The following is a 22,424-nucleotide window of genomic DNA, read 5'->3' as shown; positions in this document are numbered from 1 at the left end:
GACTACAGTGGTTCAACTTTTAAGTTAAGGGAAAACTTTTACTTTGTAGATAATATAAAATAAAAACTAAAAAAAAAAATTAAAAAATAAAAAAAGTTTTAAAAACTGCTACCTAGTTAGTAGTGTGTGTCTGTGTTGGCTCCTGCTGCTGTGGGAGGCAGACCCAGGGCAGGCAGGCTGGGTGCTTCTCTGCCTCTGAGGAGGTGCTGACCAAGTGGCTCTTCTTCTTCACCTTTAGTTCTGGCTCAAGGTATCTAGAAAAGGCCAAGACTGAGATTCCCTCTCGGGTGGATTAGCAGTTGGCTTCAGCAGAAAGAAGGCTGGCCAGAGGTGGGCAGCGCGCAGTGCAGAAGCCCACATGTGCGAGCAGTGCAGACCCTGTAAGCTTACTTTTCCTCTTCTACACAACAGGCCTGGTGGATCTGACTAGCTCAGTTGAGCTCTGTGGTACCAGCAGGGGGCAGAAGATACTTCTCTAAAAATGAAACAAAGAAATGTGACCAGGCCCAGGGCGTGTCCTTAGTGGCTAAGCACTTGTCTAGTAGCACAGAGCCTTGTTCCCTCCCTAGTGTGGCCGGGATAGGGGAGAGGGGTGGCGGGGGATGGACAGCACCGAACCAGGTTGGGCAGCCAGAAAGGAAGGCAAGTGGGAGGGGTGGGTAGATGCAGAGGTCATGGTTGTAATTCTGAAAACCTTTTTTAATTCACATACAGCAATTTGTACATTGTAGCAAAATTTGCATTATTCAAGAATAAGTTACTCATACATTACATAAAACAAAGATTTGCCAAATATCTGCTATAATGATAAAAGATGAGATCCCCCCCGTTCCTGTGGTCACAATGCTGCTTATTACGGCCACACGCTGGCCATTAGATGCGTCTTCATTAGGAGGCAGTAGATGACAAGCTATCATGTGGGGTTCATTTTTAACACCAAGATAACATTTAACAAGAGACCGAGCCCTCAGAGAAGAGGCGAAGCCTTAATTTAGGTTAAGAAACTTAGGTAAAGATAGTGTTGTGTGGCCCAAGATTGTAATGATCGCTATTCCTTTTTCCTACACCATCCAGAAATGATCAGAGGCAGAAGATTTATACAGATAAAGCCATATGGATTGCTGGTAAAGTCAAGGCAGGTTAGTTGACCTAACTCTTTGGTGCTGGTGACTTGTAGTTGAGTGCTCAGGAGAAGGAAGCATGGGTGTGGGGACTGTTGAGCTACATTCTGTCTGTAGAGGGCCAACAGACACTTCCCGCCTAGTGTGGCCTAACTTGCCAGTGATGGCCAGTAAAGACTGCTGGGGGTGGGAATGATACCTCCTGTTGACACACTGGTGAGGGCATCTGGCCTGGGGCCTCTCAAACTTGCCTGCCCCCTTCAGCCAACTGCACGTACTCTAGCAGAAAGAAAAGGTGTTGGCTTGCTGGGTGGTGGTGGCGCATGCCTTTAGTCCCGGCACTTGGAAGGCAGAGGCAGGCGGATTTCTGAGTTCGAGGCCAGCCTGGTCTACAGAGTGAGCTCCAGGACAGCCAGGGCTACACAGAGAAACCCTGTCTGGAAAAAACCAAATTCAAACAAACCAAAAACCCTGTCTGGGGGGTGGGGGGAGTGTTGGCTTAGTGTTGTCACTCTGTCCCAGAGTCATGAGAATACTTTTTTGTCTTACATTTTTTGGAAGGAAGCTGTCCCAGTGTGATTCTCGGCACTGTGGGGCAGAGATGCTGGTTTACAGCATCTGGCAAGTCTCTCTCCTGAAGGCCCAGGGGAAATGAGTGCCCCAAGTGTGAAGTTAGCTTAGCCTCTGGCCAACCATCCTATGTAGATTAGACTCTGGGCCACTGGTTGGATATTGCTTATATCTTTGGTTCATACCTTATGAAGGATGAAAGGATAGCTAGTTATCATAAAGATGGACCATGCATCTGCACCTGTCTGTGTAGGACCCACCTTGGTCTGTGACCATCGTGGTGAGTGTTCAAGAGGAGGTGCAGCTGCTTCCCTCACCAAAGCCCATGTGCTTGCGGAAGTGCAGAGGAACCAGATGAGGAGGTCAGTACTGTTGGCTTCAGCAGGGCAGCAGCATTGCCTCTGACGTGTCTAGGAGTTAAGTTGTGATTCCCTAAAGCACTGCTATAAGCATTGCTTATGCCCACGAATAGCCCACTCCAGTCCCTGTGAACCGTCCCTTAGGAAAGCTGACAGCATTGGCACAATCTAGATGGAAAGATTGAATGGATAGGAACAGTCTCCCACCAGTGACCCTGCCGCCACCGGACAAAACACTTAGCTGTTACAGGAGTGTCTACATAGCACAGTGCCAGCTCCCTTTTTGGCCCACAGAGGAGCCAGTCTCAAGCCACTAGATGTAGACACTGGGGGTGGGGCGGAGTCTATAAATACCGCTTCACTAGTCAAGCCTAGGAGCCCTTCCTTTTGCGTTTGTCTCTTCCCCCACCTAGTCATCCTGTCCACTGTGGAGCTGCTTGTAAAACAGTCTTGTTTTTAATGCATAAGGCACTGGGGTAGAATGTCCCTTGCCGCCACCCTCCCCTCTCTACAAGCTGCCTGGAATTCCCTGAAAGGGTGACACACTTCATTCTCTACATTAGGGAGGACAGTGGCTACCCTATAGCAGGCAACTATCCCGAGGGTGAGCAGACAAGGACATAGCATGCTGGCTGGGCTCAGGGTGAGTGAGGCATGGGGACTTCAGTCTGGCAGTCGGGGTCCTCAGAAGCTAGAATAGTTGATGGAAACCTGAATCCTTTAAAAATGATGACTCTGAGGTAAACTGTTTGAATCATTTTTGATCTTTAAGCTTGCCCGTCTGGCAGAGCTTCTGTCCTTTCCCTATGTGAGAATCCAGGGACTGTTAGTGTTTTGTGCTTCCTGGTGACCCTACCTGGTAAGAAGTCTGTCATCAGCTCTGCCGATTTCCACTGCCAGCTCTGGGCCTGCAGCCCCACCTCCTCTGGGTTGGGGACTAGGCCTAGGGTACCAGCTAGTGGCACCTGCGCACAAGAACTACATCTGTAAACAGTGGGAGAAAGCCAGGGACTAGCTGTGGCTGACAGCCGTGTGTGTGTGTGTGTGTGTGTGTGTGTGTGTGTCTGTCTGTCTGTCTGTCTGTCTGTCTGTCTGTCTCACAGAAGCAGGGCACATCTGAGCTGGAGAAGGCTGACTCAGGCAGCCTGTAGTTCTCTGGAGGGGAGGAAAATAGTTCCATTCACAAGTCTGCATCTCTGCACAGCTGTGAGAGAGGGGTGTACTGGTTGTCAATGGCCCGAAGGTGGCCCCGTGAAGAGTCCATTTCATAGTCTGAGTCCCGGGCACTGCTCACAGACTCAAGCTCCAGCTGCCGCAGACTGTCAGCCAGTTCCTCAGGAGAAGGCACCAGGTGGAAGATCTGCTCAGGGGGTGTCACTTGGCCAGGGAGAGCCTCCGCACCATGGCCGGTGCCGGGGGGACAGCCAGCAGAGCTGAGGTGGGGATGACCCAGCTCAGAGTCCCAGTGAGGAAGGGCAAAGGGGAAGAGGACAGTGTTGGAGGAACCTGGAGAGATGACATGGATGATGAGTCTTCAAAAAGCTTTGTGCACATGTGTGCTTGCTGCAACCCACCCTTGACCACGACCTGGGTTCCTACCTGGTGCCTGAGAGACGACTACCACGTAGCCAGAGAGCCGGACGTCACAGGCCGCCCCACATTCAAGTGGGATGGGGGAGCGCTGGAAGTGGCGGAGCATGTCCAGCACCGAGGGGAAGCGCAGATGCTGTACCCGGCACTGCCCGCGCTCTGTGAGCGCCAGGCGGAGGTGCTGTGGAAAGGGACAGAGGTCAGCCTGCTGCCCAGGCTGCATTTGCCGGCCCTAGTCCACCAGTTCCTGCCCCTACCTTGGCTCTGCCCTGTAAGTTGAATGTGAGTACGTATTCCCCTCTCCGGGACTCACTCTGCCGCACCAGGAACACACCGTGGGCATCAGGGCCCTGCAGCTGAACCAGCTGTGCGGCCCTCACCCTGGAGATAGGGCCATGGAACCAGGGGTAGCAGGACAGGAAGTGATCTGTTTTCTGGCAGGCTGGATCCAGCATTACCCCAGGTGAAGCACCTGGCGGAAAGATGGTGGTGGTGACCCGTAGGGGGGCCACATGTCCAAGGACACCCAGAGACCAAGGATCTGGCACATACCTTGGTCCAGGGAGTCAGTGCTTCCCCTTGGGGATCTAGCTGGGCCAGGCTCTGCCACTAAGGAAAGAGGTAACTCTGTGTCCAGGTGCTCCAGCCTGTAGGGAAAGGCTGGGTCAGAAGGAAGCCAGCAGGGACAACCAACACGACCCAAGGGTGGGCAGGGACAGTCCTCACCCTAGGCCTGCGCTTGCCCTGAGCTCTGCCAGCCATGAGTTCAGCTGCTGTTCATCTCCCACCTCAAAGATGATGTCTGTCTGGTCCTGGACCTGCAGAAAGGAGACACTCAGCTGTGCGTTTGAGGAGAGAACACCGTCTCCCAGGAGCCACAGCCCCGGCACTCACCTTCAGCACAAAGGTGTAGAGGTTGTCAGGCATCTCCAGGCGTGTACATGGTCGGACCTCCCGGATGCTGGAGCAGGCCTCTTGGAGCTTGGGCTTCGAGCTCTAGGATAGCAAGAGGGTCGGTCATTCGAGGCTCCCCCCACCCGTCAGGCCTCGCAGGTTGTCTCTCATCTCTCCAGAGGAAGGAGGCACAGAACATCCTTCTCATGCAACAGTTCTCAACAAGCTGCAAAAGTCATTTATATCATGGCTTGAAGAATCCACCCTTCTGGCTTTGGCTGGTCCCACAAATGCCAGTTGTCAGGGTCATAGTTCTAGGAGGGAAGCCACCCCTTCCCTGCCCTCTGGTCCTTTATTTCCTCTTGTGATAAGATAATTTGCTGAGAGGGTTTGAGCAGAGACTAGGAGATAATTAACTGGGAGAGCCAGAGAGGTAGGAAGGGCGAAGGACTTGACAGGCCTTTCCCCTCCCTCCATGGCTTTTGTCTCAGGCTAGAGACCAGCAGGTATTGCTGCCAAGTCCATCAGAGCCCAGCTTTAACTCTGCGCTTTGCAGAGTCCACTTCCACCCCAGCAGCTTTGGCCAATTGCCTGTTAACAGGAGTGAAGGGGGACCTACTGGGGATTGGCCAAGTGGGTAAGAAGACATGACTAACTCCTGTCCACAACTGCTGTGTACAGGAGTCCAAACTCTTCCAACTCCCTGTGTAAGCCTTAAAAGTATGAGTCACAGTGCCTGTCCTGAGCTACCTAATAGGATGCCTGACCCTGTACTAGGCTGTGAACCTGGCGTCTAAACACTGGCCTCTGGTCCATCTGGTTGGATTTCTGAGGGGATACAGGTTGTGGGAGCATCTAGCCAGAACCCTATGTACATTTGGAGGCCTTAGATTCTTTCTTACCAACATGCTTCACTGGTCAAGCCTTAACAATAAGTGCTGACCCAGATCCAGCTTGGGATGGCTGAGGGACTGGAGCGTCCAGGCATTTGTGGTTTCATCGGTGTACACAGAGTGGGACATTAGAGCCATTGCTGCAGCCTTGGGTCCTTGTGCTGATTTCTGGTCACTCTTAAAGCCACATGGTTTCATGTGTCAAGGGACAGAAAACTGTCTTAGCACCTAGCAGTGTCTTCAACAGCCTGTTGAAGATACTTCATCTTCATAGGGCTCTGAAGGCACCTGGCCCAGGGAAGCCACACCCACCACAGAAAGAACCTTGAATTCCTCAACAGACAGCCATGGCCCAGCAGACCACAAGCTTCCACTAAGTTACACTGTGTGGAGGCCTGAGGGACCACAGTAATGGCCTCATCCAGGACTGCCTAGTGAACCTCCCCTGGGCTGAAGGAGCTTCCATGCTAGAGCCTAGCATCACTCTCTGACCTGAGGACCGGAAATAGGACCTACTGATAAAGAAGAGAACTGAGGTCTAAGGATAACAGTCCTGGTATGTGTCACGGGATAATATGGAGCTTTTTCCAAAACAAAAACAGATACCCTGCTTTGTTCCAAAATAGGTCTCGGTTAGATGATAGGGTTACACGGAGACATTTGGGAGCTAACCAGACCAGAAGTCAATCTGAAGACAAGTCTGCCCCAGACTGTGGAGGCCATGCTTCTTCTTGACTGTTCTTTTCCATCTTAGGCTGCTGACTCCTGTAAGGAAGTCTACAAATCCCAGGCTCATGGCCCCTGCAGCTTTGCTGGCCCTCTTCCCCCCAAGGTTACCTATAGGTCAAACAGACTTGGTACCAAGGTCTCTTGGGAAGTGCTCTGCCCCAGCCCAGCAGGCCCTACCTGGGGACATGAGCCACAACTGCTCCAGAGCAGCCACAGAGGCAATGGTCACACAACAGTTAGTCAGTCAGGAGCTATAGCTAGAAGGGCCGCCTCAGCACTGGAACACAGGGTGCCCAACAGGATACTTCCAAGAGATGGGGTTTGCAAGCTAGTCAAAGTGGCTAAGGTGTCACAGGAAAGACAGTGCATAACCGAGGGAAAGGAGCCAGTAGCACAGGGGGCAGACCCTTGCCATCATGTAAGGCTCTGTGTGTATGTGAAGAGGGTGAAGGAATTGGGGGATGACCCTGTTAAGAAGAGCCCCAAGTAGGCACCCTTCACAAGCACAAGGGAGTCCCAGAACACTGCCTGTCAGGGCAAGGTAGAGTTCCCCAGAGGAAACCTTTCTGGAGTGGGACACAGCCCTAGAGGCAGGCGGCACTGATGATCAGCTGTGCAGAGATCTAACAAGCTTCATATCGGGGAGCTGAGATCAGAGACAGGACCAGACCCGTGGCATGAGGCAAATCAGCAAGACAGACAGCAGAGGGTAGAAATGGAGTTAGGTTGGTAAATTGCCGCACGTGCAGAGAGCCCTAACTTAGCTCTCAGTACCACAAAAACCAGATGTGGCACAAATTTCAGTAGGATTAGAAGTTCAGGTCATCCTTGATTACATCATGAGCTCAAGGTGCAGAGAAACAAGTCATGGCCTACTGAGACCTAAAGTACAAGAGTAGCGGGGGGTGCAGCTCAGTGACAGGTGCCTTGCCTAGCGTGCATCATAAGGCCCGAGCTCCAATGAAATGACCAAAAAACAAGAGCAACAGAATCCATCCGCATACAAGGAGCACGGACTGCTGAGAGGTACGCTCCGCTCAAGTGAGAGCTAAAATGAGACAGTTGTACAATTGTGTTGATATGCTAAGGCCAATGCATTATTAAAGCAAATGTTATGGTCTAGGAGAAACAGCAGCTGAGTGTGGTGGCACACACCTTTTTATCCCAGTACTTAGGAGGCAGAGGCAGAGGCAGGTGGATCTGTTTTATTTTGCACAGTTCAGTTCCAGGACAATCAGCTACACAGAAAAACCTTGCTTTAAAAAAAAAAGAAAAATGGTCAGTCACACTCATATCCAAAAAGGACTGGATTGGAGAAATAGGCAGTTTAGAGCCCTCTGTGCTATTCCATAATACCCAAGTCCAGTTCCCAGCACCCACCCTGCAGCTTGCCGGAACACACACATGCATGGTGGTACAAACGTAGAGCTTAAGCTGAGGCAAAATAGTTACAAATTCTAGGCTAAATTGAGAATACATGGTGTAAGGTGGGGTTACAAGACAGCGGGTAATGCCGGTGCCCTGATTGCAGGACACAGCAGAACATGAACATGTCACTGCACATAGGAAAGACACTTTAGCCAGCCACAGAACCAAGCCCAATTCTGGCTCAGGCCCCAACAGCTGCAGGCAATATGGAGATACAAATAAGTCACAGGGAGACCTATGTGTGCTTTTTGTGGGAATATCACTGTGTTGTAATTGTTGTAATTTTGCAGCTCCTCAAATATTAAGCATAGATTGAACAACTTGACTAAGATACGTTGCACTGATGTTCAAAGCATTATTCACTATAATTCTCCAAGTGGAAACAACCTGATTTGCACCTAGTCATAAATTAGGAAAGAAAATAATGGAAAGTCCATACAAGGGACTACTGTCTGGCCATGAAAAGGCACAAGATAATGGATGTGACTTGGGAGCTTCCTAAAGGATATAACTCAGATATACAAAGGCCATGCCCAGTTTGAGTCCTTTTGAAACCAGCTAATGTCCTAGGAGACAGTGGTGATGGCCACACCACTCTGGACTGGTGAACTTATGGTAGTGAAATGGTCTTCCAGTGGAATCTGGACGCTGGGGTTGGGGAGAGGAGCCTAGCCCAACACTACCCTCTTAGGAACTTACCCAGGAGAGTCTGCGGCTGCTGCTCAGTGCTGGATGAACTGGGTACAGGTGTCTGCCATACTGACAGTTGGTGACACAGTATTCTCTGCAGCCAAGGACAGGTGAGTGTTGGGGAGTCCATCTGTGGTTTGTCACTTTAGACAATCTATCAATTTCCTAGGTGGTGTGGCAGCAGCATGCTGAGGCCATTTGGCCCCTTCAGATAACTGCCTAGGAACAAGAAATTTTCCTGCGCCTGTGTTGGGGCCAGAGCCGGGTGGCTGGTCTCCCCAGGAGGGTCTCTCTTCACCCATCCCAGCCTTGGCCAGAGGACAGAGAGGAGGGAGGGCTAGAGCCCTTTGCCCACAGGGCTGTGCTGGGGCCCTTCTGAAGCCTTGTTTCCTTTTCCACTCACAAAGCTGTGGGCAGGGGATGTCCCCAGCATGGAGCTACCAACAGGGGACACCATCCTCGGGTCTGGGGCCTTCCATGCAGGGAGTCACATTTCTGCTGCTCACAATGGGTGTGGCCAGAGCAGTCTGTCTGCCTTAATGAGAAGCTGAGGTTCACAAGCTCAAGTTCTCAGCCCAAGAACACAAGCCAAAATATGAGCTCAGACCTGCACCTCCCAGTGCCCACCACAGCGCCTCAGCCATGACCCCAACACCGAGCCCACAGCCCCGATTCCGTGATGGCAGCAGGCATGCTCTACTCTGGACTCACAGAATGAGCTGAGGTCTGACAGCCACCAGTTGCCTGCATGCAGCATCCGCACGGCCTGAGTTTTCAACAGAACCCATTAAGGACACAGCAAGCCCCTTAATTGTTCACAGTTCAGAAAGGCGTAGACATCTGCCCCTGTGGCCCAAGATGGGTGGGCCTGTCAAGAACTATGACCTCTGAGTGTGGCTTCTGCAGGCAGGGTTTGCTTTACAAACTGGGGATAGAGGGGAATGTTTATTTAAATACAACCTGTGTTCATACAAGACCCCATTTCTGCCTCTTCCATCTCTAGGCTGTGTGGCCTTGGACCAGTCTTCTTATCTGAGAGTTGACTTCATGATAAGCCCCCAAAGGTATTGTGGGAGGATTCCATGGTCAAGTCAACTATAGTGCTTGTCACAGGGAAAGCGATGGTGTAAAAGGGTAGGCACTACACCAGGGATAGCTGCTCAAAAGGCCCAAGGGGAGACCTGTTTTTGAGGGTCAAGTAGCTGAGTGGGGGGGAGGGGCTATAGGACCACAGAGTCTGGAACCAGGCTTCCAGTCACCTCCTCCCCAGCCTGGAGGAACTGCCAGGCCAGCAGTGGCCAGCCCTTTCTTTCGCTTCCTCATTCCCACACAGTAGGGAAGAAGAGTCCCTGCATGTCCCAGGCTCCTCAGGCCTCGTGGCCTCCCTGTCCTTCTGCCCTCCTGCCATCACCACCCCAGCTTCTAAAACAGCACAGGAGGGAGCACTGGCACTAGGATGGCCTGCACCCAGCTCTCTTCCTGCTGCACTCTCCACTCTGACCCTCACTCCCACTGCCTTTCTCATGCAAGGCCCACTCCAGAGTCACTCCTGACACCACAGAGCCACGAAGAGTGGCGGCACTAGGGTTTCAGCATCACCAAAGGGAGATCAAGCCTGGCCTGGCCTGCTGCTCCATGGGGCTAGGAGAGGCACCAGGCCTGAAAACCACTGCTGCCAACTGGGCCAAGCAGTAGGGACCAGCAGCCCAGAGCCTTTGGTCCCCTGGGAAGTGCAGAGGCTGAGGCGTCCCTACAGTACCTCAGTAGTGCCCTCAGCTGGGGCATACATTCAAACAGAAGCCACTCCTCAGCTAGTGATGTCCTCTAGTGTCTTCTTGATCACACAGGGAAGACTAGGTACTGGGACCCTCCTGTGTCAGATGTTTGAGATGGGCCTATTTTGTATCCTGCACACACAGTCCTCCTGCCTCAGCTTCTAGGATATGGGGAGGAGGGACACAGCCATCTTATCTAGCTTTATGTCTTTTTTTTTTTTTTAACATTTTTGAGGAACTCAGGTAGCCCAAGCTGGTCCCAAATTTGGGGGGTTTTTTTTGTTTGTTTGTTTAATTCGGTTTTTTTGAGACAGGGTTTCTCTGTGTAGCACTGGCTGTCCTGAAGCTCACTCTGTAGACCAGGCTGGCCTCGAACTTGGAAATCCACCTGCCTCCCAGAGTGCTGGAATTACAGGCATGTATCACCACCATGGGCCCGGCTGGTTCCAATTTTTATATGTAACCAAGACTAATAACCCTGAACTGATGCTGTCATTGCCCAGGTTGTGCCACCATACCTAGTTAGAATTAATTTCTCTTCGTGGTTTCTTTTAACTAAGGGTAAAGGGTCTGCTTGCCCTGTGTGCATGTCTGGAGCAGGGTTAAGTCCTCAGTGTAGCCTCCACCCAGCCCAGGCAGCTTCCATGGCTCTCCCTTCCAATATGTGCCACAGCTCTACCTTGGGGCCGTGGGCCCACTGTGCCCTGCTGCCAGTCAGTGGGTTGCCCTTCAGACTCACAAGTGATCAAGTGTGGGAGCAAATGCCTATAACCCCAGCACTCAGGGGCTGGGGCAGGAAGACTGCCTTCAGGTAAAGGCCAACCTGAGCTATATCTCCAGATAAACCGAGGCTACTGAGTTGGACCCTATATGGGGGGAGGGGGGTTGATGCAGGGGAGGAGAAAGAAAAGCTAACTCAGTTTAGACAGCGCTTCTGTTACAACCTACAGTACTGGCTAACAGAAGCCAGAAGCAGAGGCAGGTCCTGCGTAAAGGACACGTCTCTCCAGTGTGCAGCCAAGCAGCCACAGGCACTGCGTGGTGGCCTTGCCTCAGTCTTCACTCCCACATAGCAACTCAGCCTAGGTGCCCAGTGCCACAGCATGAACGGTACAAGGAAGTTCCAGAAGAAAAGACAGACAGTGCCCACAAAGCCTGGGGTGGGCCAGGGTTTCTTAAAAAGGAACAGAAAGCATTGAGATGGGGTGCTTGTCTAATTGTGGTGACGCCTACAAATCAGGATGCTGAGGCTAGAGATTCAAGAGTTGAAGGCCAACCTCTGCTACATAGGGAGATGCTTTCTGAAAATAAAGGCTGTCAAGATGACTCAACAGGTACCCAAGTTCCATTCCTTAAGACCCAGGTGGGGGAAGGAGGGAACTGACTCTACATGTTTCCCTCTTACCGTGGCACACCTCCCATCCCAGCCAAAAACTAAATTACATCGAGTGAATCACCATAAAAGGTGGGAACTTGAGTTGGTAAGAAGGCAGTCAACATTGTGTGTCATGACATCTGCAACACAGCAATGCCCATACCACACACAAGCTATCCAAGTCTTTAGAAAAGGCGGCAGAGGGGTGAAGGAGATGGATCAGTTGGTAAAGTATGACCCACAAACAGGAACCCAAGAACTCAGGGCAGCAGCTGGACACAGCCCCGCGCTGAGGAGACACAGGCAGGCAGACCCTGGGGCTCACTGGACAGGTGGACCAGCTGAATTGATGAGTTCCCAGTTCAAAGAGCTTGTCTTTAAAAATACAGTAGAGAGCAAAGGGGGAACCCCTGAGGTTGTCTCCTGGCCTCCACATACAAGCACCCCCAAACACAGATACACAAAGGGAAGGGCGGGGTGGGGTGGGGATACAACAGACTCTTCACAAAGAATACATCACAGGTGGCACAAGCATGTGCCTACCGGAGCTGACCAGGAGCAAGAGTCGGTGAGGCTATGGAGGCAGGGATCTCCCCTGCTGCCACCTCTAAGGACTTCAGCTGGCACACCACTTGGGAAAAGTCAATGTCACCAGGAAAGTCACTTCCAGGAATATACCCATGAGAAACGAAAGCACATGTCCTGCAGAGACCTATGTGTGAATGTCACTGTGACATTACTCAGAAAAGTCCCCAGAAAGCCAAGTACAGGAGCATATATGCTCATGGTACCAGCACTGAGAGGCTGGTGCAGGATCCTATCCGTGGGGAAGAAAGCACTGAAGAGGGAGACACCACACCACACCACTGAGCAGTAGCTATCAGTAAAACAGTAGGCTAGAGCTGGCACTGAAAAGCACACAGAACAAGATGAACTCAGACCACTGCTGACAGGGCTCAGCAGTTAAGAGCATCTGCTGCCTTTGCAGAGAACCTGAGTTTGATTCCCATCACCCACACCCGGTGGCTCACAACCGCCTTTAACTCCAACTCCAGGGAACAGGATACCTTTGGTCTCTGAGCTGCACTTACACGGGTGCTCACATATGTGCACACATAACAATTAAAAATAAACATCGGGACTGAGGGTGTAAGTTGGTGAGCAGAGTCCTGCTGACCGTGCACAAGGTCCAACACCTAACACCACAAAAGTCGGCCTGGCGGGACATGCTTGTAACCCCAGTAACCAGGAGGTACAGATATGTTCAAACCCTAAGGTCATCCTCTACATAGCTAGTTCAAGAGCTAGCTAGGCAAGATGCTATCATATATCCAAACTGGAGAGAGAAGGCAGAGAGTAGGGATATTGTGTGTGCCTCTTGTCACTTGGTGGTACACACTGAGACTCAGAGCTTCAGAGCACCACCATGTAGCAGTCATTAGCAGGAAAGTTGTCTTTTGCTACCCTAGCACACCTTTCTACTGCAACAGTGCTAACTGCATGCTCTTGGGGCTTGCCCCTTCCACAGCTCCCAACAGAAGAGCTTCTCAGCCCCTACTGTGTGTTTAGCACACAGTAGGGAGTTATCTGGTTGTGATCACTGTTCAGCATATGCTTGAATATCACCAGCAGTGCCTCGGGATTGGGCTCACACCACTGTTACTCACAGCCAGGCTATTACACAAAATGGGACCACAGAGAACAGAAGAAATCACGACAGGCAGCCAGCCAGGCTTCACACATGCACACAGGATGGGTGGATGCCAGCTGCAGGCTGAAGCACTGAGACCCTAGCCTCACCTGCCAGCAGAGTAACTGAAGCCAGGGCAACCTGCGAGAAAGGAACAAAAGTCTAAGAAACTGCAGAGTGGGCACACCAGGGATGCCACTCAGCCCTCATGGACTTCCTGGAAGCTCCAATGTCCACGTTAGGTATATCTGGACATTCAAAGACTTTGAACCAACATGCTCCAACCCATTAACAGCATGAACAGGTCCTTCAACTCTCCGGGGTGGCAGACTCACTGTCCTGGAAGACTGGGCCACAGGGTGCCTATTGAGCTGTGGGCACACTGTAGCACTGTCTCCTGGGTGCTCACCTTGGGCGGATCGAAGAGCTGCAGAAGGTGGCCGTGGCCTGGACCTGGAGACCGAAGCACCAGGCGACCCCGCTGCCAGCGTGCACCGCTGTCCATTGCCGCCTCGTCCGCCAGGCTGTAGCGCAATGCCAGCTCCTTGAGCACCTCTGCGGACGGCTCTCGCGGGCTCCAGGGTAGCAACTTGCGGGCCGGGCCCGGCCTGGTGGCGACGGTGGTATCAATGTCGTTGGTGTCGCTGGCAGCCCCCGGCAGCTCCCCAGCCGAGCGGCGGCGGAAGAGCTGGCGCAGGCCGCGGCGCAGGTGCTGCAGGGCACAGGCGGGCCGCGGGCCAAGGTCTTCGGAGCTGCGCGCCTTGGGCAGCGCGGGGCGGGGTGGTGCAGTAGCGCGGTAGTCGTGTCCCAGAGGCCACGCGAGGCCCTCGCGCACCTCCCGGCAGAAGTGGCGCTGGAAGAGCTCGGCGAACTGCAGCGACACCAGGTCGGCGCGCGGTGGCTGTGGGTGCGCGCGCGCAAACAGCCAGTACTGGCGGGCCAGTTCCCGCGCTGCCGCCGCCGCGTGCCGCTCGCAGAAGTCACCCCAGCCGCGCGGGGATGCTGGCGAGGCGGGTGCGGAGGACGTGCGGGACGGCTGCACGGTGGGCTCGGTCATGGTGGAGAACGAGGCGGGGTGGCCGAGCTGGAAAACAAGTCGGAATGCAGTGAGCCCAGGAAACATCCCCGGCCCCGCAACCACCCCGGAACACCCACCCCGCACGTGGAAGCCAGCAAGCCAGTGGGCCCGCAGCTCCCACGTGGAGGATACAGTGGGGTGGCGAGATCTACCAGGGAGGCACTGCCTCCTTCAGGGTAGCTCAGAGAGCTCAGCACCCCTCAGAGCCATGCTTGGGGTTTTCTAGAATTTTCCATCTAGTATTTTCAGGCTTCAGTTGACCATATGAAGTGAAGTTTCGGATGAAAGGAACTCCCTACTGGGAAACGGGCTACTCAAAGCACACCCAAGTGAAAACTGATGGGATAGCCTGGGCTACTTTGTAAAGACTAAAACAGACTTCCCACCGCCTATGCTGGGTGCGCTAAAGCAGTATAGTTTCTGTAGGGGACAGTCTGACAAGAGGAATTTTAGACTCATTTCCCACAATTAAGGGTTTTTAAGACCCTTAAACAGCTCCCTGCTGTTGGTGATAACCCCAATCAGCAGGTAAAGCTACAGAAGCAAGGACCCTGGTTTGTCCCATAGGAGTAGTCAGGGGCAATCTACCACCTCTTTCAGGAAGCTCCAAGCTCGAGCCCACCGTCCACCCTGTAGGACCTATTTACTCAGCGCACAAACCAAGGCTCATGTGTTTCTCCAGCTAGTTGCTACGGTATGGGAACACATTTCTTAAGGGAACATGTAATGGTGAACCAGAAAGGCCTGGAGGGCAAACCCATCCTGAAATGGAAGACTGTAAGGGCAGATTTGGGGTTCAGGGGAGTAACTGAGGCAGAGGAGTATCATCTCTAGAAAATATGGTTAGTGGGCCCAAATTCCAGGCCCATTCTCACCAGTTACGTGATCTTGAGTGACCTCATGGTTCTCCGCCTCAGTTTCCCATGTCAGAGGAGCTCATCCTGCCCAGGTCAGAGTGTTGAAGGAAAAACTCAATTACAAATGGCTTAAAATCCGGAAAAGTTCAGCGTGACTGGCCGCTGTCCTCATGTTGTGAGTATGGGGACAACCACACAAAAGATGAAAAGCGGCCTGTAATGACCAGACGTGATTACAGGGATATAAGCATCTCTAAGCTTGACAGAGAACTCGGAGTCGCAGGTGCACGACAGTCTGGATGAGGCGGGTTAATCCTGCACTGTCCGTGCTGTCTGACCAGGGTAAGCACTGAGCGGCCGGTGCACAAGACCTGCCTCCACCACTCCTCAGGCACTCCCCACAATATACTGAGGGCCTGCTGTGTGCCATGCACTGCAGTGGCCCAGAGGACACACAGTGAACAGGTAAGATATTTCAAATCTTAGCTAGTGTGGTGCTCTGTGATCCCAGTACTGAAAAAACCAAGAGTCCAAGGTCATCCTTGGCTACAGAAAATTCAAGGCCACCCTGTGTTTTATGAGACCTGTCAAATCAAACAAGGCTTGTCCCCCAATCCAGAGCTCACTGCAAGGCTCACTGCAGTGCCTGGGAGGACCAGGCATGTGTTCACCTCAATTTCCCGCTCATTAAATATTTGTCAGGAGCTAGAAGGGGGCATCTGGGTCCAGAAATGGGACTCTTTCTGCTGCCCCTACCCCACAAATCACTTTTTCCTCTGTGGCCTGTGTTCTGCAAGATCCAAAACAGACACAGAAGGGTGACCAGCCCCTGACTGACACCTCAACTCTAATGTAAAGGCCTGTGAACTCACTGGGAGGCACTCTGCACTGTCAGTACTTTGTATACCATGCCACAAAACTCTAAAGTCATTAGCACACAGCCGCACAGGCCAGGGGTCAGGCTAAATCTAACCAGGCCCATGTCATTCTGTTCACCACCCCATGGGGAGCACCTACTCCCGGGAGATTCCTAGCCTTGATTAGTGCCATGTCCCTGTACCGCAGGCGGTGGCACAGGACTCAGGCACGGCCTTCCCAGCCTGGAGACCCACAGGCTGACCCACAGTCTACAGGTCACTGGGCTGTGTTCTTGCAACCCTCATTACCCCACAGGAGGAGCACAAGTCCAGAACTGTCCTGAGCAGTGAGGATTTGTCAGTGGCCATCTCCACCACACCCAGAGCACATGCTTGCTCTCCTGCCACAGCAAGGGCTCCAAGACACAGACAGACACTTAACCAAGCTGGCCGTGGTACGTCACCCCCTGCAGGCCCGGCATGAGTAAGGGGTATTTTCTCTTCTCTCTCAGGATGGCCTCCTCCTGCCTCAGCTTCTGAGTGTCGGGTTTACACCATGTACTGGGTTTCTATGGTGCCAGGAATGGAACTTGGTCCATACCTGCCCCTTCATCTGGAGTGTGTGCCTATTTATTCACTCTGTATGCCAGGGTCTAAGGCTCAGCTGCAGAGCCAGACCCTGGCAGGACCTTCAGTGCTCCCCGAGAGCCAGGCCCAGCTGTGTGCTCACTCCCGTGACCCTCGTGTGACCCACCACTCCTAGCCACTGTTCCTGCAAAGATAACCTTCAGATATCACTGAACCCCTATGGTATAGGAATGAAAAATGCAGGTGACAGAACTACAGAAGGCACTCCAAAGGGCCCAGGTGCACCCCAGGAACCAAGCTGCTCCCTACACCCCACAAAGCTTACAGCCCCGAGCGAGGAATGTGAAGGACCGTTTCAGCTCTACTGAAGTAGGTGACCAGTGCCCCTGTTCACAGCCCCAACCTACCAACTGTTTAGAAATAGTTGCAACCTACAAACAAAGCACATCCGCTCACATTAAAATGGCTCTCTGAATCGAAAGTAGCTGGATGTTCCGTCCTTAAGTCCAAGTCAGGGATAGGGAGACGAGGCAGGGAGGTGGGCGTACTCAAGGCCCGGCCACCATCTAGAGGAGATGGGTCCCAATGGGCCTGCTCACAGCACAGGCTTGAGTCAGCCACAGTGCCCCATGCACTGTCACCATTCTGAGATCACCTGCCACCCCAAGGCCCACTGAGATCAAGTATCCCAGATCCCTTGGCAGCCAGGCAGGGCAGCCTGGGACTCCAGTCAGGTCACATGCCAGCCACCCCGACTCCAACATGGGACTAGCAACACCCTGGGAGGAAGAGAGCATGCCTAGCACCCACCCCAGGAACCTAGGGACTGCCTCCATCCAACCCTGCCCAGGGGCAGCGGGGCCCGCAAGCAGGCTTTGATGGGTAACCCAGTTGCACTCAAGAGTTGTAGTAGGTTGGCACAGGCTGGCAAAGAGAGTGGCTATGCTATTTGTTGCTGACACTTAAAGCAGTACAGATGAGTCAGGCCACCCAGCAAGGCCCAAGCCTCAGGAGGGACCCAATTCTAGGTCAGCAGCATGGAGGCTCCGGGGACCAGGCAGCATAAAGGTGGTCCCTCCAGTGACTGATACCACTCTCATGTGCCAGGACATGAAGCTCAGCTGCTGAACTTGTGATAACCCTGGGACAGAGAAGCTGTGAGAAAGAAAAGAGCAAAGTTCAGCCCCAGGCACTTCACACCTAGCTTGTGATATGCTGTCAGTGTGACTACAGGTACTTCACACTCAGCTTGTGATATGCTGTCAGTGTGATTACAGGCACTTCACACTCAGCTTGTGATATGCTGTCAGTGTGATTACAGGCACTTCACACTCAGCTTGTGATATGCTGTCAGTGTGACTACAGGCACTTCACACTCAGCTTGTGATATGCTATGTCAGTGTGACTACAGACACTTCACACTCAGCTTGTGATATGCTATGTCAGTGTGACTACAGGCACTTCACACTCAGCTTGTGATATGCTATGTCAGTGTGACTACAGGCACTTCACACTCAGCTTGCGATATGCTGTGTGTCAGTGTGACTACAGGCACTTCACACTCAGCTTGTGATATGCTGTGCCAGTGTGACTACAGGTACTTCACACTCAGCTTGTGGCACTTCACACTCAGCTTGTGATATGCTGTCAGTGTGACTACAGGTACTTCACACCCAGCTTGTGATATGCTGTGTCACTGTGGCTGCAGGCACTTCATACTAGGCTTGTGATATGCTATGTCAGTGTGGCTGCAGGCACAGCTCTCCTCACCCACAAAAGACACAGTCTCATCTGCACACCTTGATTTTGCCTCAGGGGCTTCTCTTGATTACCATCCCCCCCCTTCGTCGGAGCCACAGTGATAAAGAGCTGGGCCCTGGGTAGGTGGGTTGCCCCAACCCCAAGTATGCATGGCAAACATGCTGAGCCACTAGCTCCCTGCAGTCAGCAAGGTGGGCAGCATCCCTTAACACCCGCATTGCTCCATTCAGCTTGCCACAGGCGGCTGAGACAGGCAGTGCTGGTCCCTGGGAGCCACAGCCTGGCTGGTGCTCCTGCCCAGGCCCAACCATCCCAAGGACACAGGGCCTGTTGAGTTATCAAGAATGGAAGGGTGCTGGGGGCGGGCAGTGAGATTCTGTGACCACCCTTGGTCCGAGTGCAGAGACAGCTCAGCAGCCTCTCAGCTCGGCCAGACATTCCCATCTCACAGGAGAAGAGGAAGCTTCCAGACCTTGAGGCTCCACCTGCCAGGCCAGGGAGGGCTGGGGAGAGGGGAGGGGGGAGACCCACCCGCAGGTCTGGGAGGCCATAGATGCTGCGACAAGAAACCCTCCTCCAAGTAGGCCTCCAAACTGACCATACTGCAGAACTGAAAAGGCCCAGTGCACGAACCTCACATTCTACCCACAAGAAGCAGGGTGCAAGGGAATCAGCTTGGCTCTAAAAGACTACCTAGAACACCTGGCAGCCAGTAAGCCCATACTGGGATCACCAGGCTAGCCCAGTCGGCCAGAATAGGAAGTATCAGCTGGCTTCCTCTACCCTACCTGCCAGGTGCGTGTAGGGTACACGCACGCACACAGACATTTGAGACAGCCATCACTCTAAGTAGGCTCCAGGAGGTGGGGTGAGCAGGGGACAGCCCCCCAGATTGGTGTACCCTCCCCAAACCAGATAGGATTTCCTTTACCAGCTCCAGGGCTGACAGTAGCAGAATGATGGCAGATGCACCTCACCGCCAGGGAGAGCCTCACCGCCAGGGAGAGCCTCACCAACTCCAGAACTGCTTGGGGCCTTGAGGAGGGCAACACTGACAGCTTCTGGCCCAGATGTGCCCCTCCCCACCAGATGAGTCCCGGGGACTCTGGAGATGACAGCAGTGTGGGTCAGAAAGGCAAGTCTACCTCCTACTTCTAGAGCTACATGGAGCCCCCACTCCCAAGTCTGGCCCCACCCCCAGTCAGCTGCCGTGAGTCAGCCCCACAAGCAGGGCACAGACTTCCTCCCTCCAGGCCTCCCTGGAGACCAAGCTGCAACCCCCCCAGCAGCTAGGGGGGCACATCCGGACAGGCCCCAAGGGGCTCCAGGACCGGCTCACAAGGAAGCCAGGGGGCTGGCCCCTCTGCCGACCCTTGACAGGGTTGTGTGGGAGGAAAAATCTTTCAGCCATCTGCTCAGCAGCTGGGTTTCCGGCTGGCCAGGGCGGGGCAGGCCATCAGGTCCCTTAGGGACTTGTCCCTTGTCCCACTGAGAAGGGTACTGGGCTGGAGAGCTCAGTATGGGATAGGAGGGGGGTGGAGTGACAAATGAGATCCCCAGAGCACTGACAAAGAGACACTGGTTGTCCAATTCCTGGGGCCCACGCAGGTGGTGTCTAACAGTGCCCAAGGACAAGCAACCAGGCCTGAGATGTACACAGTCCCTAGGGACCTCAAGCCCCCGGAAGCTGGGAGCCAGGGTGCAGGGCTCCTGGGTCCAACTATCATGACTCAGCTAGTGACCCCCACTGAGTCATTTCCCCTAAGCAGCTGCTCGCCTCAGTTTCCTCGGGGAGGGTGGGTGGCAGGATCGTGCAGCCCCTCCAGACACTCCAGATGGAAGCTGCTTCCTGCCCTGCCCTCCCCTGCCCAACCAGAGATGCTCAACACCCAGGAACCCTGGGGACGGGTTTCCCAGGAAACCTGGCAATTAAAGTACCAATCACTCCTGGATTAAGAGCAACAGCTAGAATTTATCGAGCACTAACATGCCAACACTGCACCTCCACTTCTGACTTCCAAGAACACTTGTAGCTCTGAGACAGGAAGACCCAAGCCTAAGAATTCAGTCAGGCCAGTTACAGCCAACTTACTTCAAACGCCTACCCCTAGTTGGGCTCCCACATAGCACACAACCACCCCAGAGGAGCATGAGACTTGGATGACTCTGGGCAGGTCCCAAGAGATGTCAGGTAACTCGCCCAGGGCCTCACCTCATCTACAGACCCTAGAGTCTGGCTTAGTCTCTCGGAGTGCGGCTCCAGGGAGAAGTGGGGACTTGACAGGGAAGCCCTCTCATTCCAACAACACTATCTGTCCCATCTCTGTGTGCCAGCAGTTAAAAGCCTTTATCGCCACAAAGTCACAACTCAGAGTCACAGCAATGGGACATTCAGAAGCTGACTAGCCTCAAAGGGGGGGCTGGACCCTAAAGACCTGCTCTGGAAAGAGTGTAATATAGGCCCAAGGAGTTAGATCCCTTAGAGGTCCCCAAAAGCCTCTTTCAAGGGCTCAGCTAGAGGGGCACTCTGGGCCTGACAGCCAGAAGGGGCTCCCAAGCACCCAGCTCTATCCCAGAAGAGGAAGAAACCAGAGGGCGGCCCAAATAGACTACATAGCCTGAGGCACACAAGCTGACTGCACAGCCCAGCTACTCAAAGGAAAGGACGTCACTTGTCTAAGAACATTTTGGACAGCGAGGACCAGGCACTGGATGACATCTGGTGCCAGAGAGTCAGGAAGGAAGAGGAGCAGAAATGACCTCAACAAAACAGATAACACCCTTGTCATGACTGCCGGCCCTACTGATCAAGCCATCCTGTGCCCTGGTGGCCCTCACAAGAAGGTGTCAACTGAGGAAACCGAGACCAGGAAGGGGTTGTCATCTGACCCTGCCCAGGTTCCTTCAGAGGTCCCTGCCCACAGACTTGGGAAACCCCAGGGCAGCTATGCTCAGGAGAGTTGAAGAAGGTCCCACAGCCAGCGTCAATAAAACTGGACAGCTTGAAAACCAACAGCCTGTAATCGAGCCTCTCTCCCAGCCAGCCACAGGTGCCTTCCACCCAGGCTTCATTCAAATTCCACCTCATTAAAACTGCACCGCAAATCTCTTATTACTCACTTAACAGAGGGGAAACTGAGGTCGTGGTCCTCATCTTGGAAAGCAGAGGAGGAAGAACACAAGCTGTGCCTCTGGGACCCTCTGTTTCCTCTTTAGCCACCACTGCTGCCACCGGTGCTGCCGCTTCGGGCCAGCCCCTTCCCAGCTGACCGCCCAGCCCATTGGGACTGCACAAGTCCCAGAATGTATTCACCCCTTGGCTCAGAAGAAGTTTCCTCCGAGAGGGGACCTGCGGGACAAGGTTCAGAAAGTGTCCCAAGAGCATAAAGCTCTTACAACCTCAACTTCCCCAGTGGGCCCTGGCCTGTCATGGCCTGCCCCACCCCCTACCACCATCTCTGCCTGATTTCACCTTTAGGACTACGCATACCATCCCTGTGGGTCACCAGGGCCCCAGTGACACACGTGTCCACCTCCCCCCGCCCCCGAGCCCCCGGCAGGGGCCAAGCACGCTGTGTGCCGGGCGGGACAGCTCTCGGTTCCTCCCGCGGCGCCCCGCCAGGCTCCTCTCCCGAGGCCCCAGCTGCAAGCACTGACCTCCGCGCCCACATCACTGCGGTCTGGGATTGGGGAAGAGAAACAGAATGAGGAAACGCCAGAAAACAGAAGCGGGACCCGGGCGGCCGCCCGGCCCAGTTCCTCCAACACGCTCGGCGGGCCGCGCTTACCGCGCAAGCTGCGGGTCGGGGCCCGGCCGGCCCATGGCGTCGCACGGCCTCTCGGCGCTCAGGCAGGAAACCCCGGCTCGGAAAACGGCCAGCGCCTCATTTCCGCCGCCAGCTCCTGACAGCAGCCGGGGGACGCGGACCCGGGACGCCCCCGGGACGCTGCTACCGCCGCCGCTGTGGACCCCGTGGCCCGTGACAGTCCGGGCGGGAGAACGGCCAGGCGGAGGCGACGGCCCGAGCCCATGCCGCCCCACGCCGTTATGTAAAGAGGAACCGGCCGCGAGCCGCGCGCGGCAGAGCAGGGCGGCCTGGAGGCGTGGCCGCGATGAGCCACGCCCCGTTGTCGCCTGCGGAGGCCAGGGGTGGAGCCTACCCCGGCCC

The 22,424-nt window shown here is 53.9% G+C and overlaps 1 protein-coding gene across 7 annotated transcripts; it reads right to left on the bottom strand.

The window, feature by feature from the left end:
* Positions 1–678: 678 nt before the first annotated feature.
* On the bottom strand, positions 679–22,138 carry Sh2b3 (SH2B adaptor protein 3). 7 transcript variants are annotated; one of them, XM_052168156.1, is made up of 9 exons: positions 22,044–22,138; positions 15,068–15,133; positions 13,524–14,198; positions 4,535–4,636; positions 4,367–4,458; positions 4,193–4,287; positions 3,898–4,112; positions 3,650–3,821; positions 679–3,556 (listed from the first exon to the last, which is right to left on the bottom strand). In XM_052168156.1, exons 3-9 carry the CDS (start codon positions 14,169–14,171, stop codon positions 3,231–3,233), a joined length of 1,650 nt encoding a protein of 549 aa, XP_052024116.1. In that variant the 5' UTR covers positions 14,172–14,198; positions 15,068–15,133; positions 22,044–22,138; the 3' UTR covers positions 679–3,230. The 7 variants fall into 7 exon arrangements, with proteins under 7 accessions (XP_052024116.1, XP_052024119.1, XP_052024118.1 ...); XM_052168159.1 differs by lacking the exon at positions 22,044–22,138 and adding an exon at positions 21,913–21,995; XM_052168158.1 differs by lacking the exon at positions 22,044–22,138 and adding an exon at positions 21,376–21,702.
* Between the last annotated feature and the right edge of the window lie 286 nt (positions 22,139–22,424).

Source organism: Apodemus sylvaticus, chromosome 22 (genome assembly GCF_947179515.1).
Source record: "Apodemus sylvaticus chromosome 22, mApoSyl1.1, whole genome shotgun sequence".
NCBI lineage: Eukaryota > Metazoa > Chordata > Mammalia > Rodentia > Muridae > Apodemus > Apodemus sylvaticus.
The sequence above is the reverse complement of the archived record's forward strand: the minus strand, read 5'-3'. Positions and strand labels throughout refer to the sequence as shown.